The sequence below is a fragment of the Rhinichthys klamathensis genome, unplaced genomic scaffold, assembly GCF_029890125.1.
Source record: "Rhinichthys klamathensis goyatoka isolate OS25496 unplaced genomic scaffold, OSU_Roscu_1.1 h1tg000356l_1, whole genome shotgun sequence".
Taxonomy (NCBI): Eukaryota; Metazoa; Chordata; class Actinopteri; order Cypriniformes; family Leuciscidae; genus Rhinichthys; species Rhinichthys klamathensis.
Window position 1 is genome coordinate 84,698 of NW_026606865.1, and position 20,508 is coordinate 105,205.

The 20,508-nt window shown below is 37.9% G+C and overlaps 1 protein-coding gene across 1 annotated transcript in view; it reads right to left on the reverse strand.

Moving 5' to 3' along the window:
- The window catches only part of LOC130069109 (regulator of G-protein signaling 3-like), a gene marked incomplete at its 3' end in the record, with an annotated part of 103,438 nt that overhangs the window by 61,294 nt on the left and 21,636 nt on the right, over positions 1-20,508 (reverse strand). Inside the window, exon 2 of the mRNA XM_056232829.1 lies at positions 18,004-18,068. Within this exon, the coding sequence (XP_056088804.1) occupies positions 18,004-18,018 (15 nt within the window). The remainder of the gene's footprint in view (positions 1-18,003; positions 18,069-20,508) is intronic.

Sequence of the window (20,508 nt, forward strand, 5' to 3'; positions counted from 1 at the left end):
AGCCAGTGTTCAAAACTCTCTGCTTGCCGTAGCTCGACTCAAAATGGTAAGCTTGTAATAATGTTTTTAATTCCAGTGGTACTGGTGGATTTCCGCGGGAAACTTCTCCTTTTCTCCCAGCACTTGATAATTAAACTTATCAATTTGATGGCGGATCCAGAAAGGTTCAAACGACAATCACCAGCGACAACTGGAGACTCACCCGCTGTAAAATGCAAAAGACTTCGTTCGGACTTCGGAGTGGCTACAGAAAAAAAAAAAACTGCAACGGCCCATGCGAAAACAAGGATAATATCGGAAGGGCTTTAAATGTCCCGCAATGCTGATGTTGTTAACATTTACAATTTGAGAACAAAGTATTATTTGCACGGTTTGACGTGATATGATAAGTGATTGTTAGATTTAATCAGCGCGATTATGCTTTTTTCCCCCTTAGTTGGTCAGAACAAAAGTGGATGTTACTTACTTGTTCAGACATTTTTCGGTGAAAACTCGGTCATATTTCCAAAAAGTATACCGTATTTTCCGCACTATAAGGTGCTCCGGATTATAAGGCGCACAGGGGCGGACTTAACCATTAGGCAAAGGTCGGCAATTGCCTTGGGCCCCGAGCTACCTAGAGGCCCCCAAAATGCCCCATTAAATTATGCTTAAGTTTTTATTTATTTTTTACTTTTCGCAAATTATATATTTCTAAAAAACATTTGCGAAAAAAGGCATCAAATCATTAGTGTCGCAGACAGGAGGGGCCCCCCACCTCACTACATTGGACTATTCCATTATATCACTTTCTGCGTGCGAAAGTGACAATGCTAATGCACCAAAAAACTGACGGAGAAAAATAAGTTATTGACAGACAGTGTAGGCTACAGAGTGACAGACAGAGAAGCTACCCAAGCGGTGCTGAAAAAGCAGGAAGCGGGAGGAAAGCAAAACGGTTTTAGCAAAATTGCAGAAGGTAACAAACTTTTTTGTGATGCCCGGTATGTGCTAACGATATGTTACAAGTCCATGGCCGTAGCCAGCTATGAGGTGACCGAGGTCCGGAACTCTGTCATATTTTACATTCAAAAATAAAATGTCAAGCTCTCTGAATGATTAATTAGCTGTTTAAACCACCTCATATGAGTGTTTGCAATGCACGTTGCTGCGAGAAGCTATAGCGCAGTGAACGGGGCTTGAGAGTGCGTTGTGAGTGAGGGCGCGCGTGCAGCCTCCGTGTTGCCAGATCCACCTAATGGAAAGGTGGCAGTAGTCTTCTGGACTTGTTTTTTCTGATTTAATGTGACACTTTAGGAAATTATTAAAGTGGAAAGTTGCATGTTAGGGTTAGTGATATATTAATCTTATTTCCAAAACACAAGCTTTGAATTTATTTCGGATTATTATTATTTTGTTTTCGTAGCAATATCTGGCAACATTTTACTGTCGGCATTAATAAAAAAAAGCTTATAGAGGGAATGCATTAACGTCACTTCCCCGCCGGAACACGCCCCCCTCAGCGGGACTGAGTGGCAGAAGAGCTGCTGCGTGACTGGAGTTAATAGGGGAAACTGCGTTAACGCGAGTAAAACAAACTATTATCAGTTTAAACTAAAAGTTGGACTCGATATAGTGTTCCTTAGAACTTATCAAAGATCCAGTGATCCATGGATATTGACATGCAGCCAGGAATCGTGTTTCCTGACATTTATATGTGCCTGATTTCGACGCCGGGGAAATAAATGAAGACAATTTGCCTGTAAACGTTTTATATAAATACAATATAGATAGGTCTAAATCCGAGTGATCACTTACATTAATGTTATACTGTATATCATCATATCGTCCAGCCCTAAAACTTGTATAGTTTTTTGTCAGTGTTTATTTAAAAACATCCAATTATGCAGAATATAGTCTGTTCTGTAGCTTTTTGCAGTCTGTAAAAATATACAGTACCTCAGATTTCTGGTCAAATCTAGTTGTACAGTCAATCGCAAAGCTCTTTCCCGTTTTAGATGTGTTTTGTGTGATTTTCACGGCGTTCACACTGAAAACAAATGCTGCCGCTCAGTCTTTTTGCCACTTGTGGGCGTGACCGCATTCACTCCGGCCGACGGTGACGTCATGCGCATACCCTCTATAGACAAACTGTAATTGCATAAAGCTACCACATTCGGTAAGACAAACGCAATGATCATCGTGATTATCTGTAAGAAATGTATAACACTATCAAAAACTATAGCATAATACAGATCTGTATGAATGAAATTTGCCAAATAACTTACTGGCCAGCTGGAAGACGGCTCATGCTGTTTAACGTTAGTTAACCTTTCACAAAGTCGTCATAAAAACATTAATTAAAGCAGTGTTTCTCAACTAGCAATCTATTCAGTCAGCATATTTGTGTTTGACCTCTGTGAATTACAGAAATATCCCAGCGAGCAAACAGTCGTCTATAATACGTCTAAAAGACGTAATTGTTAGACATCCAGAAGACGTCCTCACAGGAGCCAGAATGAAAGTTTTTTATACGTCTTTTCAGGACGTTGTTTAGACGTCAATTAAAGACGTGCTACAGACGTAATTTTTAAACATCCAGAAGACGTCCTCACAGGAGCCAGAATGAAAGTTTTTTATACGTCTTTTCTGGACGTTGTTTAGACGTAAATTAAAGACGTGCTACAGACGTAATTGTTAGACATCCAGAAGACGTCCTCACAGGAGCCAGAATGAAAGTTTTTTATACGTCTTTTCTGGACGTTGTTTAGACGTCAATTAAAGACGTGCTACAGACGTAATTTTTAAACATCCAGAAGACGTCCTCACAGGAGCCAGAATGAAAGTTTTTTATACGTCTTTTCTGGACATTGTATAGACGTAAATTAAAGACTTGCTACAGACGTAATTGTTAGACATCCAGAAGACGTCTTCACAGGAGCCAGAATGAAAGGTTTTTATACGTCTTTTCTGGACGTTGTTTAGACGTAAATTAAAGACGTGCTACAGACGTAATTGTTAGACATCCAGAAGACGTCTTTACAGGAGCCAGAATGAAAGTTTTTTATACGTCTTTTCTGGACATTGTATAGACGTAAATTAAAGACGTGCTACAGACGTAATTGTTAGACATCCAGAAGACGTCTTTACAGGAGCCAGAATGAAAGGTTTTTATACGTCTTTTCTGGACATTGTATAGACGTAAATTAAAGACGTGCTACAGACGTAATTGTTAGACATCCAGAAGACGTCTTCACAGGAGCCAGAATGAAAGGTTTTTATACGTCTTTTCTGGACGTTGTTTAGACGTAAATTAAAGACGTGCTACAGACGTAATTGTTAGACATCCAGAAGACGTCTTCACAGGAGCCAGAATGAACGTTTTTTATAAAAAAATTTTGGACATTGTTTAGACGTCAATTAAAGACATGCTACAGACGTAATTGTTAGACATCTAAAGGCAGCCAGAATAAAAGTTGTATTAGTCACGTTTTCTGTAGTATAAATGTCAAAGAAGACTGTTAAAGACCCATATTGAAACGGAAATCCCATTTGTGCATTTTGCAAGGATCCAACTTTAAAAAATCTTTACTTCAAAACAGTGGCAGTGAGTTAGTTCTCACTGAGAAAAACCCAGTTACTCATTGTTAATGGTTGTCGTGTCATGAAACTGCAGACACACAGACCATAGACCTAAATAAGATTTGAAAGAATTTTGATAATATTGAATACTCAATTGAATACGGGAACTGTGTAGTGTATATACAAGTCTTGCATTTGTATATCTTATCAATATAATTGTAATAAACTGCTTACCATTTGCCTGTAAACCAAACTGATCACTCCAAGAAATCAACTATTTAAATCTCAAAATATATATTTTATTACTATTTTGTTCTACTGGACCAAAACTTAAAAGCCAGAACAGTAAAGTTATAAATTAACACAATTTCCCTTTAAATAATCTATAAAATGTTGTTAAAACAGTATAACATATCAATTAACAAAATGTGGCTGCTATAAGCTTCACAAGCTTCATTTATAGCGGCAAGCCCCGACTCTCCCGGGGGCATGTTTCAGATGATCGGCTGCAGACTTTATTTGGGCCTCTGTTGCAGCTGGGTCCCATTTCATGACAGCAGCTACAATCAAAGCAAAAAAATACACATGTAAAATAAATAAATACAAACGCCACTGTTGTGGTTTAGCTTGCAGCAGAGATGCATAGAAAATTTTAGTACTCGAATCAATGAAATGAAACAGTTATTAAATCACAAATCAAGTAAAATTACATCAAGCCTGATATAAAGCATTCCACACACACATACATATATATATACACACACACACATATACATATATATTTTCGTATTCGTATTGAACCGTTCGGTACGAGGCTTTCGGTTCAGTGTGCATTACAAACCGAACGGTTTGTTGGACTATTTTTCCTGCTGACCAAAATTTCGTTATTTAAAATGTAGGGGCGTGGCAAGCGTGCTCATAATGTAAGAGATGCTGCCGCGACCACAACATTGCCCAACATCAAATAGCAAACGTAATGTAAGCGGAACGAAACTGCAGCTGCGCTACTCGTTATTGTGTGGTTGACGGATCGTTTATCAGTTTGGACCAATCCAGCGTCTTGATCAAGCGACACTGTTACTACACAGCACTAAGAGATCCAGTAAAGAAAGCAGTTGAATTTGCCACTGAAGTAATAATATCGCAGCGAGATCTAGTGAGAAACATTCACATTTCTCCGTTATTAACGGATCAAACAGCGCTGACGTGGAAAACAGGAATAAACATTGTGCCATGAATGAACTATCCAGTGCCCACAGATCAGCAACATTCACCATGGATTTACTGTAGTAACACTACTAACTGTAACCATGGAAGTTTGGCAGGAATAGTAGGCTATAATGCTTTCAAGTAACGTTACGTCGGTTTTATTTCGACATTATGAATAAAATTGCTGCCCTCAAATGTTAATCTGAAATAAAATAAACCTTTGTTTATAACTACTACAATATTACAATTAATTTTTTTCAAGGAGCAAGGAGCTGTTTTTGTTTTATATGCTCCTAAGAAGAGTCAAGTGTAGCTCCATCACTGCTCAAAGTAAAAAATTATCATACTTTGATGAAAAATTATTAAAAAAATTAAATCAAGGAAATTTCTCTGGCTTTTCTTTCTTTTTGCTGTATCAAAAACGTACCGAACCGTGAATTTTGTGAACCGTCACACCCCTAACATATATATTTATTTACATTTGAATAGTTATCAAAGACCTGTTTGTGAAAGGTTTTTTATTTTTATTATTGTTTATGTTAAAACTAGGGGTGTGACGGTTATTATATAACCGTGAGACCGATGGTTATAGTTGAACACCGTCATTAGAACTTGTGGTGGCAATTTTAATGATATTCATTGATCTTTAGTTAAATATAGATGATTCAAAGAATGTCACATGTGTGTCTCTCACTTGTAGTGAGAGAGGATTCTGTTTATGTACCTGGGGAGGCAGAAGAGGGAGACACTCCAGAGAACAGACGAACAAGGACCTCTGACCTAGATGTCAGAAGGCCACTTAGTGCAGGGGAGCTTAGTGGGCCAACTAGTGACGTCTATGGAAAACTACTGGGAGGAAGGCTCTGGGGGGAAGAAGGCCTTGAAACTAAGATAAAAGCTAGTTCAGTCTGTCTGGGGGTGTGTCACTCTTCTGCACAGGGTAACAACTGTGTATTAGACTGCTCCTATTCTTGCAAGAATAAATACTTCTATTTTATATAATTTGACTCTGAGTGTCTCTTACGCAGTGATGTTTGTTTGAGATGAATTTTTGCCACAATAAACTCTATAACCGCCAAAACCGTGTTATTAAAATATATTGCAGATAAGGTTATACTAATATCAGTGTTGGGGAGTAACGGAATACATATACCAGCGTTACGTATTCAGAATACAAATTATGAGTAGGCCTAACTGTAGTTAACAAGAACAAAAAAAATTGTAAAAAAAAAAAATTGGGTTTGCATTTATGAGGAAAAAACAATGTTACGGACATGAGCGCTCTGAACGCGGCACTAAAAGATGCTTTAAAAATTTCACAGACACACCAAACAGAAAGCACAAAACCTTTCTTTAAAGTGCATTTAGTTTTGTATTAATTGTATCTTAATATTAATCAATGTTTCATCAACCAATTGCCTGGATTTAATAAATAAGAAGTAAATATAGCAGACGATAAACACGGAGGCGCCGGCGTGTGAACTGGAGCTCGTCTCATAAATGAACCGAAACTCAGCATATAAGGTAGCCTACTTGCCTCACAGACAGGTCTACTTTTAAACAGAACAATTCAAAACGTAAGAATACAGACTGCTCTCTGCTTATGTAATAAGCAGATAATCCGTATGAATTGTGTATTTCTCTCTGGCGCGTTGACTACTGCGAAGATCGTGAGTCAGCATCGTCAACTTCATCTTTGCAGCCGACACTGGCAAAGAAAACACTTGTTTATTAATAAACAATTAAAATATCTCATTGCTATATTTTACATATTCATAATCATTACTTTTGCCGGTTCTTTGTGACAGATTTTAGGTGCTTATTGGCAGCACCAGCCTTACATGTTACACCACCGCATCACCGCACCCACCAGAATAGGCCTGTTTGATTTTTTTTTGTTAAAGTCCCACTCCGATCATATTTTGAGCTATTTTTAAACATTCCCAGTGGTCTTTAAATTATGATTATGCCATTTTTAGCCAAAATCACAAAACCTGTGCCGTATTCTGGGACTTCGCTTCAGCAGAGCGGCAGTAGCTCATTAGCAAATCGCCTCTGCGTTGTGGGCGGTGCCGTTGGCACGGAGACGACCCTCCCCCTGCCCGTTGCTGAGAGCTCTGTCTCTCCCGCTAGCTTACACCCCCAATACCGGTGGGGCAACAGTATTATATACACGTTAATTATTATTATACGAAGTTAATCAAAGTTATCACCGATCACCAATCATTATTTCACTCCAAGACATCGCGTGTGGAGACGCCCAGTGGAGTTACTACGTCACAACTCCAGTCTATTTTAGCCGGCATTTTAGCGTCTGCTACTGATTCACAGCCATTTGAATGTAGAAATACTCAGAAATACAAGCTTATTTTTCTCAAGATATGTCCTCTAACATCAGAAAAATGCCACAAGAACATGTTAACACCTAGAAAAACATTATTTTCATCGGAGTGGGTCTTTAAGGATTTGTTTACTGTGTGTGATTCATTTAATGGAAAGCTCAAGTCACTGCTAGTTGTCTGGCTGTTAATTCTAAATAAACGTAGAGCAAGTAGCAGTGTCTGCTCGTTTATTCAAACTAAGTTGTCCTATAACAGACGAACGTCGCAACGCTATGTTTTTTTTTGTTTTGAAAACCAAATCTTTTGTATGTGAAAGAGCCATGCGTTAAAAGTCAGATGGCACAAAATATGAACAAAATAAATAAAATAATTGAATATTGAATTGCATAGCATCATATTTTTCTCCATTGCATCGTATTACATTGAATCGCATCGCGTTGAGTTGAAATCAAATCGCACCGCATCGTAATAATAGTGAATCGCATTGCATTGCATCGGTAGCTGCTTATATGTAGCCTATCTTTAATGTATCGTATCGTTGGCTATGCATCGACATGCGTATCGCATCGGCCTCAGTTATGGAGATGCACATCCCTAATACCTACATAGGAAAAGTAACTACATTTACATACTGTGAATCGTTTTTTTTAAATCGAGAATCGTTTTTGCATCGAAAATCGCTATTGAATCGAATCTTGAGCCTAAAAATCGGAATCGTGACATTTTCTGAATCGTACACCCCTAATATAAACACACATAGCTGTTTGCTTGGAACACCTCTTTAATTGTAAATTTATTAAATCACATGTAAGGTTTATAAATAGTAGCTAAAGGAGAGTAAACTGATACCCCCTTTATTTTCTCTACCTTATGCCGTCCGAAAGGGTATGTGATTTTCTTTCTTCAGATGAACACATTTTAGAAAAAATAAACTAGACTTTTAGAAAAATTATCCATCTCTTGTGTTTGTGTTAAATACTGCAAGTGAATAGACACCAAAATGCGGAAGGTCGAAAAAGTCCAAGAGCATTGTAAAGCTCACATGATAAATGCAGAAAACATCTTGTGTGAACAACACAGCAGGCTGTACTGTATGAAGTTTCTGGTGCATGCACTTGCATTATATTGGCTTACAATAATGGATAATTTTTCAAAAAATCTTTGTGGAAAATATACATCTGGAATGGCACGGGAAAAAATAGATTTTTTTTTATTTTGGAGTGCACTGTGCCTTTAAAATTGACTACGGTTTTAGATACTGCAATGGATACTTACTAGTGATGGACTTGTTTCTCTGTTGGTGCCTGTTCTGCTCCGTAAACATTGTTCCAATGCTTGATCTAAAAAAAAAAAAAAGTTAAAAAGTGCGTTAATAAATTATTGATCTGGGTGACATAGGACCATTTTGAATGTGTTCCTTAAATAAATTATACAGGTTATGTGTTATATAAATCTGGAGAACCCTTACTAAAATTAACAATGTTTTGTGACACTAACCAAATGGTAATAAATTATTGTAATCAATCCACCATAAAAAAAACATGGTTTCTACACCTTTACTATAATAAAAACCATGGTTAATTTAGCAAATGTCCTTAAAAGAACAGCTCATCCAAAAAAAAAAGAAAAGTTCTCTCATTATTTAGCCTACTCACCCTCATGTTGAAACTGTATGAGTTTCTTATGTAGAACCATAATTAAGATATCTTGAGAAATGCCTTATTTGTTTTTGTTTTTCTCATACAGTTGTTTTATTCCCAACATTCTTGTGTTTCACAAAAGTAAGTTAGACATTTATTTTTGGGTCAGCTAGGCCTGTATAAACTCAAGAAGATAGAAGATAAAACATTGTCTGGAGGGTTTGAACCAGTGTGCCTTTGAGCAGAGTGTCCATGTTCTGCCTCTATTTCACGTGTATTTTATGACAATACTCACCATCTGAAGATCGTGTGGCTGGATAATATTTAACGTTACTCCCAAAATGCCTGGATCATGAAGGAAACACACACAGCAATATTAGCTATTTGTTTTTACTTAGGCTACTAACAGAGACATTTACAAAAGCTTGCAAAATTGACTCACCAGCTCCAAGACAATAACGTTAGGCCTAACTTTAACGTTAAATCCCGCGATCAACAATTTAAAAGCCTAGTTTGCAGATTCTTCTAGACTCGAGTAAAGGAGTGTGGTTCGAGTTCTTCTGTCTAAAGAGACAATGTTCTCAGTTCACTCATTGTAAAGCTCCAATGCTGAGTTTTATTTTATTTTTTTATCATAAACTAAGTTAGCTGACAATACACATGCTAGCTCAGCACATAATTAGCCTAATACATTGGAATACCGTACTAATATCAATATTTCTCTAATCGCGTTTAGATTCTCAATTTAATACACTATATTTTGATGTATTAGAATTTGTATAAAATAAAAAGTTATTTACGTTACCTTCCGTAGATTGCAATATGTCCATTGTTCGTTGTCCATATTCCTTGTTTGTTCTTCATTTACATCCCGCAACTCGCTCAAAATAAACATTTAGCAGTCCGATGTAAAATAATCCATGTTTTAAACAATGTAAAAGCCACAAAACCGAAGTAGGTCCCGAGCAGGAGCACAGACACCCACTCACTTCAACTGACGTATTCAAACTTGACTGGTAAAGGCGCGCATAGTTGTCATTGGCCAGATTCCTGGATGACAGTCAGAATAACCAATCATGCTCAAAACAACTCGGAGAGACAGCCAATAGTGTGAAAACATTGCAATAACAGGACAATATGAAATGTTTTAAAAGAAAGAATAGGAAAAAAATATACACGTGCTATTTAGTTGTATTTGTAGGCTGGCTGTTATATTTAATCAATTGTTTAAATGTGTTTTCATTGCAGTGCATGATTAAAAATGAAAGATAAAAAATGAAAGATAAAAAATGAAAGATTAAACAGTAACTTGTATACCATATATAATAACATTTATTTATCACTGTTCTGATAAACAGCAATTTATCAGAACAGTGCATAATGAGTGTCCTTACATGCAAACCGAAGCATTGAGAACTTTGTAAGTGTATAGACAGTTTAATAAGAAGATACTTTACACAGACAGTACAGTTAGCGCATACAGACAGGAGCCATCTTGGAAAACAGTCTCGACCAATCGAACCACGAGAGTGAGCGAACAGTACGTGTAGATATTGAAGATAAGATAAATTATATTTATTTTTTTATTTTCTCTGTTGCGTTAAGTGCTTCTCTTATGCGAGACTGTTTTCCAAGATGGCTGCTGTCTGTATGCGCTAACTGTACTGTCTGTGTAAAGTATCTTCTTATTAAACTGTCTATACACTTACAAAGTTCTCAATGCTTCGGTTTGCATGTAAGGACACTCATTATGCTGCCGTGTTAGTGTGGGGCTAATTTGAGCCTTGTTAATGGTATTAACTAGCGATCTCTTTTTGCTTACTCGATGCCCAATATACTAGCGTAATAAGCTAAACTGTTTTTAGAGATAAAACTCTTTACATTCGATTATCATGAAAACAAATCTCAGGGAACGATTTAGTCTGTACCAATGTGTTATTACACCCGAGGTTCATTTTGCGCCGGAGTTCTCCTTTAAGCCTGTAGTCCAGACTAAAATGCACGTTTGAGCTGTATTACCTGAAAGCAACTTGTAGGCTATACTGACATATCTTATGTCAGTGCCATTGTTTTGTCTCAAGATGCACACCAGTAATGTTTTTTTCTTCTAAGGTACATTTTTAAAAGCTATAATTGAATGCCCAAATTTAACTAAGGCCTAATCCTGGCTTTATATCTAAACCCTGTCTGTGAAACCGGGGGTTAGAAATTAAGGGGTTAACCCTAACCTTAACCCTTGTCTACAGCATGGATACTCCAAGGTGTTGACTGCAGTGGTTAGGTCTTTAGCATTGATAAAGGACAAAGATCTTCTCACTGTGACAGTCTGTAATGTATTTTAGCAATGATTGTTTGTAAGGATTGTCCCTAAAATAGAGCTATTGATGCATTCAATACATGTCATAAAGATCGTATTTACGAATTGAACACACATGAACGCCACCACAATGATGAAAATAGGAAGTTATTTACTGTAAAATTAGGATATTTTTTTTACAGTGCAGTATGAACATCTGTTCTGAACTAGTTCTGGCTGTCAGTGGACGTTTAGATAATGGCCAGATTGGACATCTTTTATTTACGTAATTTATTGACTGTTTCTGGATGTCAACGGACGTCCAGATTATAGTCAGTATGAACGTCTTTTCTCAACTAGTTCTGGCTGTCAGTGGACGTTTAGATAATGGCCAGATTGGACATCTTTATTCACGTCATTTATGGACCATTTCTGGATGTCAACGGACGTCCAGATTATAGTCAGTATGAATGTCTTTTCTCAACTAGTTCTGGCTGTCAGTGGACGTTTAGATAATGGCCAGATTGGACATCTTTATTCACGTCATTTATGGACTATTTCTGGATGTCAACGGACGTCCAGATTATAGTCAGTATGAACGTCTTTTCTCAACTAGTTCTGGCTGTCAGTGGACGTTTAGATTGTGGCCAGATTGGACATCTTTATTCACGTCATTTATGGACCATTTCTGGATGTCAACGGACGTCCAGATTATAGTCAGTATGAACGTCTTTTCTCACCTAGTTCTGGCTGTCAGTGGACGTTTAGATAATGGCCAGATTGGACATCTTTATTCACGTCATTTATGGACCATTTCTGGATGTCAACGGACGTCCAGATTATAGTCTGTATGAATGTCTTTTCTCAACTAGTTCTGGCTGTCAGTGGACGTTTAGATAATGGCCAGATTGGACATCTTTTTTCACGTCATTTATGGACCATTTCTGGATGTCAACGGACGTCCAGATTATAGTCAGTATGAATGTCTTTTCTCAACTAGTTCTGGCTGTCAGTGGACGTTTAGATAATGGCCAGATTGGACATCTTTATTCACGTCATTTCTGGACTATTTCTGGATGTCAACGGACGTCCAGATTATAGTCAGTATGAACGTCTTTTCTCAACTAGTTCTGGCTGTCAGTGGACGTTTAGATAATGGCCAGATTGGACATCTTTATTCACGTCATTTATGGACCATTTCTGGATGTCAACGGACGTCCAGATTATAGTCAGTATGAATGTCTTTTCTCAACTAGTTCTGGCTGTCAGTGGACGTTTAGATAATGGCCAGATTGGACATCTTTATTCACGTCATTTATGGACCATTTCTGGATGTCAACGGACGTCCAGATTATAGTCAGTATGAACGTCTTTTCTCAACTAGTTCTGGCTGTCAGTGGACATTAAGATAATGGCCAGATTGGATATCTTTATTCACGTCATTTATGGACTATTTCTGGATGTCAACGGACGTCCAGATTATAGTCAGTATGAACGTCTTTTCTCAACTAGTTCTGGCTGTCAGTGGACGTTTAGATTATGGCCAGATTGGACATATTTTTTTAAGTCATTCATCGACTAATTCTGGATGTCACCGGACGTTCAGATTATAGCCAGTATGAACGTCTTTTCTCAACTAGTTCTGGCTGTCAGTGGACGTTTAGATTATAGCCAGATTGGACATAATTTCTCATTGTCATTAATCAACTAATTCTGGATGTCAATGGACGTTCAGATTATGGCCTGGACGGACGGACGTGATATCAACCTGTTTTGTATGTCCACAGACGTCGCTTGCTCAGTGGGATAAGACTTGCTAGACCTACTTTTTTTCTATATTTCTTTGCACAAAACTCTCCTGAAAGTGCCATTTAATAGTTTATTTAAAAAAAAAAAAATCAGAAATTTTTTTTTTCGTTCTCTTTTAAAGATCGGATGGGGGGCCCCATACTACCTTCGCCTTGGGCCCCCAATTTGCTAAATCCGCCACTGAAGGCGCACTGTCGTTTTTGAGAAAATTGAAGGCTTTTAAGTGCGCCTTATAGTGCGGAAAATACGGTAATCTGTGATTCTGAATGCCAGTATCCACACCAGCGCGGCGAATGACAGCCGCACACTCTCCTCAAAACATTATGTTCATCCGTGCTGTGCCGAGCCGAGGCACAACCCGCGTAAAGCTGATAAATCTGCAAATAACTGCAATTGCAGATTTCGAACAGAGATGGCGACAAAGAGGAAAAACTACAGACTGCAGCTTTAATATTTATAAAACAATTAATTTCTCCTTAATAAAAGGATATGAGGAGACATTTAAAAGCAAAATGATTAAATTTATTTGAATGCAAATAAATATTTCTGTTTAAAGCTGTAGTTATTAACCAGGAAAAAAAATATATTCTGCATAATGCAGGACTTTTAATTATAAACAAGCCAAAATACACCAGGAATCTTAGTTCGAAATGTCTTTACTACTTCCAGCGGCTCTTTAAAACAGATGAAAGAGATCAAATATGCACTCTTTAAATCATCTAAAAGATATTACAGTAAAAACACCACAAAGTAAACAGAGTCGTAATTAATCAATAGTTGCGTGTCTGTTGAAAGATCCCAAATTTATCCCAGCATTTTCATTGGACTAGTGAAATTTCATTGGTCTTGTCAACAAAGTCTGGTTTTGATGTGCAAGTGCATATGTGATGCAGAGTTCAACAGGACAACTGCCGAGCCGACTGAAGTCAGAATCAGTTATCGTCCAGCGGGACGTGAACGCTCACAAGTATTCAATGCTGTCATTCAATGTGTGCACAAAAAACAGGCACAAAAATAAAGAGAGCCTACGGGGATTTATGTTTGAGCAGCAAGAGAATCAGAGCTGGAGAAAGACCTCTCGTTGCTGCCGTCCAATCAAAATGGCCTTTTATCTCCATCCAAACCGGACACCGGATGGTATGATGTAGGGCCTATTGCTTTAGGATATTATTTAATTCGTAGGATATTGGGTGACCAAATCTCAGAACGGAATACAAAGCCGTCATGCGTATTAATCTAAATTCATGTGTTCACCTTTTTCGTTCAGCACAATTCCAAATGCTCCTATATTGTCGATAAAACATTTGCTAACAAAGCTTTGTAGATACATTACCCTTCAAACTGCGCAATCAAACTGCCAATGGAAACTTCACAAAAACTCCCATATTTCGCGAAAAAGTTTTTACGCTAACATGAGGTGGTTTTTCAGGCAATTCGAAAAAGGAATTTAATATAAAATCGGAAAAGGAATATAATATAAAAAAAGGAATATATTATAAAATATAACAGTTTTTTCACATTTACAGATCACCTGGCGTACGTAAAAGTCGATAATTCTTTAAAGATGACGCGGTATGTTTGGACAGAAGACGAGAAGACGACAAAAGAATTACGGGAATACTGGATTATTAATATCAAAGAAATGCCACAATTTATCAAGACCTTGAAGCAGATATGAAACACCTCATACGTGACGCACCTAAGTATAAGTGGCTTTCCTCGCCATTAATGTTGGATAACACGCCTACGTCTCCTTCCATTAAAAATAACGGCTAGTGCGTTGGCTGAGATACACACAAACCTATTAACATCCGTTGCCATGATTTTTGGAATGACTTAAAACGCAAAAAAAATGACATTTTAGTCACATAACATCGGTTAATGGAAACGCCGTCATTTCGGAATAATTTAATAGAAATGCAGCTAATGTACCTGAACCAGCAGCCTCCATAACATTTTCTGGCATGTGGCATTATCTGTGAGACAAAACGGTAACACTTTACTTGAAAGACTGACATGACACCTTCATAATCATGACATGACATATGTCATGAATATGAAGGACGTTTTATGCATGTTTATGACAACTGTCATTAAGTGTCATTCGCTCAATTATGAAATTTTTAATGCAAATATGACATTGTTTGAGATGCCTTTGTTATGACAACTTGACATAAACCAATACATCATAACCTGTCACTTTGTCATGACAACTTAACATTACTAAGACAACACAACCTGTCATAAACATGACATAGCAGATTAATTATCAAACTTAAGAAACCACTTAGCTTTATGGGTTAACATTACATTAAACTGTCATGTGGTTGGTTTTGACATTGGCTGTCATGAGGCCATTATAACTGTCATGAATTTTTTTCTTGACCACAAATACAGTGGTACAAATTGAATTTGTCATTAAAATGTTATAATGGCCTCATGACAGCGAGCGATTGAGTGAATTGAGCGAATGACACTTAATGACAGTTGTCATAAACATGCATAAAACCTCCTTCTGTCATGATTATGAAGGTGTTATGTCAGTCTTATGCACACCCCTTCAAGTAAAGTGTTACCGACAAAACTATATAGTTTGAAATATATATTTTGAAGACCAGAGACCAAGTTGCACACACATGCCACAATACTTGGTACATAAAACACGGTAACGATCCAGACTTTCTAAAACAGCAAGTTAAACTTGAAAACAATCAATAATAACACTGCAAATAAAATGGTCAAACTGTGAAAAATGCAACCTTATTAATTATTAATAATTATACATTTTTCTACTTCGGGATTGACACTTGCCCATGGGGACTAAATAATATATGGTTATTATCTGCACAATTGTCATAAGTTAGTTCAAACATTTTGAAAATATTAAGTTAATTTTCAGTTAGTGCAGGCTGAAGGGTTGGTCGCAAACACACACCTCTATGCAACACAATCACAATCTCATATCCTTTTGTCAAAACATTGAGAACCGGTACTCACCCCTGCAGTATTGTATAATGTCTATCCTACCACAGATCTGCCTTATTGGAGGTTTGCTAGTTTTCTAGTTGTGCTGTAGCTGCAGGATGTCTCTTACGTCTCTTACGTGCAACAAGAGCAGAAGCACCTCCTCCACAGTCATTATCTCAATAAATCCTCTTTAAATCTACTTTGAGAGTTGTCTTAACTTAACTTAAATATATTAAACAATTAGACAGATGCAGAAGCAGCTTATCTTACATGTCTACCCTAGCCAAACCAACCTACCCTTTTTAAGGTTTTTAAAAAGGTTTTTTAAAACCACACAGTATTAAAAGTTTATATATATATATATATATATATATATTCATGCTGTGTGCTTTACATCACTCCATCTGACGCTTATCATTGGCTACGTTTACATGCAACCAAACAATCTGTTAGTAATCGTATTGATGGTTCAATCCGACTGAAAAGCCTTCATGTAAACACCATCTATCCGATTGAGCTCGATACAAATGAAATTTTGATCGGATTGAAAGGGGTAATTCATTCCTTTTCTAATCCGATCAAGAGGACATGTAAACACTTGATCGGATTGAAACCTGAAACTGGAAAGGACTGCGCATGTGCAATGACGTATGACGTGCGAGCTGCAGTTGTTGTAAAATTAAATGTCATAATTCTCCTACCACTCATCGTCTGTGAAGTGGAGCAGAACTTTATTTTGGGCGAGGGAAGGGGTGTTTTTACTGATTGATAAGTATAAGCTGAATATAAATATAAGTTCATGTGCTCGTCGTCTCCTACTCAGGACCCGAAATAGATAAATATTAAGTCTGTTCTTTAAAAGGAAAAGAACCAATGTAGGAGAATAGTATGTGCAAACACTGGTTTTGTATATTCGTTCAGTGTGCGCATGTCAAAATATATATTCTTATTAGAAGCTTCTGTCATATAAACGCACGCATCAAACCGATCGCTTTATTTAGTGTTCATGTAAACACTAACATTGGATTCATCAGTAGGGATGAATTCATTCCGATTGAAACAAAAGGTGTGCATGGAAACATAGCCATTGTGAGAGACTTGCATGCAGCTTCTCGGCCATGAAACCCATTCCATGAAGCTCCCGCCGCACAGTATCCGTGCTGATATTAATACCAGTTGAAGTTTGGAGCTCTTCAGCTGTGCAATCAGAAGAGCGTTGGCGTATTTTACGCACCATGTGACTCTACATGGTCTTCTGCTTCGAAGCTGACACTTTTTACAGTTGACCGTGAAGTGACATTGCAAGGTCGGCATCCTATCACAATTTCATACTTGAATTCAATAAGCTCTTCTTTTTGCACAAATGCTTGTTAATGCAGTCTGCATGGCTATGTGCTTGATTTTATACACCTGTGGCAATGGGTCTGATTAATACACCTGAATTCTATCATTGATAATATCGTGTCCCAATACTTTTGTTCATATAGTGTGTAAATATACTGTATATCATACAATATTTGAATATACAGTAACAGCACGGTTGTGCAAATGAGATTTGAGAGCTAATAGAGGCCAGGGTTAACAGGGAATATTAACTAAAATGTTGGCCTGTTCCTCACATAAAGCAACTGTACAACGTATGAGTCATATGGGTTTCCTTTGTGGTGCTTTTTTGGAGCTTGACTGCCACTGATCACTGTACTGTAAGTTTCATTGTCTGAAAAGAAAACAGTGAATAGCTTCATTTGTGTTCCAAAAAAGAAAATTTGTTCGGAAAAGCATGAGGGTGAGTAAATGAGTGACAGGTTTTTACTCAATTGAGTCATGTGCCAATAATTAATACAATAGTTGAGACTGAGAGAACTTGACATGCATCATGTTGCCTTTATTTTCTATTAAATTCTCACAGAGTTCCTTTTTTTTTTTGCAATGTAAAAACCGAACAGTGGGTTTACATGTGGTTGAAGCTCCATGCATCTTTTGTTGTTTCAACTTGTTTATTTACTACATGAACAATGCTTAATTTAGCCAATAAATTCATCAAGGCATCTGCAGATTATTTGTTCAACAAAATATTTGGATAAAAGTACATTTTTAACAGTGCACCTTAATCAACATTCTAGGGTCAATCTCAGACCATAAGCCACACACAACAGAAAAAGGGAAAGTTAGCACTCACCATTAAGCATTGCATATTCTCAGGGTTTGCTGAGTTGGAGACAGCAGCATGGTTTGCTGTAGCAGCTTCTGAGGAGATAAAAACAAAGGAGTCGTGGGCTGTCTCTCTCACACACACACACACACACACACACTTGCTATAGAAAACTAACAAAGCTGTGTATGGTGAAAGTTTCTCCAAGTTCCTCACGGTAAGAGACGTCCTCTGTCCCAGGCAAAACCTAAAATACTAAAGACGCAAGATAATTTAATAATTATAATATGACCGCTTGGTGAACCTATGAACCTAAATCATATTTAAACAACTACTGCTTTGTTCACGGTCTCCATGCTACACTAATAATAGTAGTAAGGCTTTCCTCTGTGTATCCTCACAAGCACAATTTTGGCTGTATTATTTTTGTGCCCTTCAAAAATTGCTCTTGAGAAATGTTATGTTTATTAAACATAATAAACATAAAATTGTTAGTGTGTTTAGAAAAAAAAAATGTACGCCCATGCCAATAAACTTTACAGCGTCTTTTACCTTTTACAAAATGGCCTGTAGAAACAACCCCAGGTAATAGTAGTTATAGTAGCAAATTGACAAACTAGTAAAAGAGCGCTCCGATTGATCGTTATCAGCCGATAATAGCTTTATATTCACTCACCTAAAGGAGTATTAGGAACACCATACTAATACTGTGTTTGACCCCCTTTCGCCTTCAGAACTGCCTTAATTCTGCGTGGCATTGATTCAACAAGGTGCTGAAAGCATTCTTTAGAAATGTTGGCCCGTATTGATAGGATAGCATCTTGCAGTTGATGGAGATTTGTGGGATGCACATCCAGGGCACGAAGCTCCCGTTCCACCACATCCCAAAGATGCTCTATTGGGTTGAGATCTGGTGACTGTGGGGGCCATTTTAGTACAGTGAACTCATTGTCATGTTCAAGAAACCAATTTGAAATGATTCGAGCTTTGTGACATGGTGCATTATCCTGCTGGAAGTAGCCATCAGAGGATGTGTACATGGTGGCCATAAAGGGATGGACATGGTCAGAAACAATGCTCAGGTAGGCCGTGGCATTTAAACAATGCCCAATTGGCACTAAGGGGCCTAAAGTGTGCCAAGAAAACATCCCCCACACCATTACACCACCACCACCAGCCTGCACAGTGGTAACAGGGCATGATGGATCCATGTTCTCATTCTGTTTACGCCAAATTCTGACTCTACCATCTGAATGTCTCAACAGAAATCGAGACTCATCAGACCAGGCAACATTTTTCCAGTCTTCAACTGTCCAATTTTGGTGAGCTCTTGCAAATTGTAGCCTCTTTTTCCTATTTGTAGTGGAGATGAGTGGTACCCGGTGGGGTCTTCTGCTGTTGTAGCCCATCCGCCTCAAGGTTGTGCGTGTTGTGGCTTCACAAATGCTTTGCTGCATACCACGGTTGTAACGAGTGGTTATTTCAGTCAAAGTTGCTCTTCTATCAGCTTGAATCAGTCGGCCCATTCTCCTCTGACCTCTAGCATCAACAAGGCATTTCCGCCCACAGGACTGCCGCATACTGGATGTTTTTCCCTTTTCACACCATTCTTTGTAAACCCTAGAAATGGTTGTGCGTGAAAATCCCAGTAACTGAGCAGATTGTGAAATACTCAGACCACCCCATCTGGCACCAACAACCATGCCACGCTCAAAATTGCCTAAATCACCTTTCTTTCCCATTCTGACATTCAGTTTGGAGTTCAGGAGATTGTCTTGACCAGGACCACACCCCTAAATGCATTGAAGCATCTGCAATGTTATTGGTTGATTAGATAATTGCATTAATGAGAAATTGAACAGGTGTTCCTAATAATCCTTTAGGTGAGTGTAGTTTGATCAATGGTCTCTATAAAGACCGAACCGAAGAGCCGATCAGATAACGCTAAAATGACTTCACTACATTCACCGGTCTGGCAGTTCTACCTGGTGTCTGAAAAGTAATATAACGTTAAGTCAAAGGCGTTGATAAACACGCTGAAAAGCGATTATGCGTGTTGATGGCACGCCAAAAATGGAAATACGAATTGGCGTGTCATACATACGCCATTTCATGAGATCAGTCTGGAAAATGACAATAAATTTGCAGCGTCTTTGAGGAGAGTGGAGACATCGCAACGACAGCAAAAAACTAGGGATGTGCGATTTTAGTGCATTTCTTTCCTCCCTAAAATCCCAAACCCAACGTCCAAATCAGCTAGATCAGAGATTATCGTAAAATAAAGTCTACTGTTGCTAAACAGTAGGATGTGCTCGATAATAAAAGGAGTTATTAAAACTGCATTGAGGCGTGAGGGTGATACAGTTTCCTTAGCGGCTTTCTGTGTGTGCAGTGAAACACAGACGAGCAAAGTGAACTTTTACATGATGTGAAGGCCAAGTATGGTAACCCGTACTCTGCATTTAACCCATTCAAGGTAGTGCACACACACATTGGGAGTGGTGAGTATAATCACACACACACACACACAGA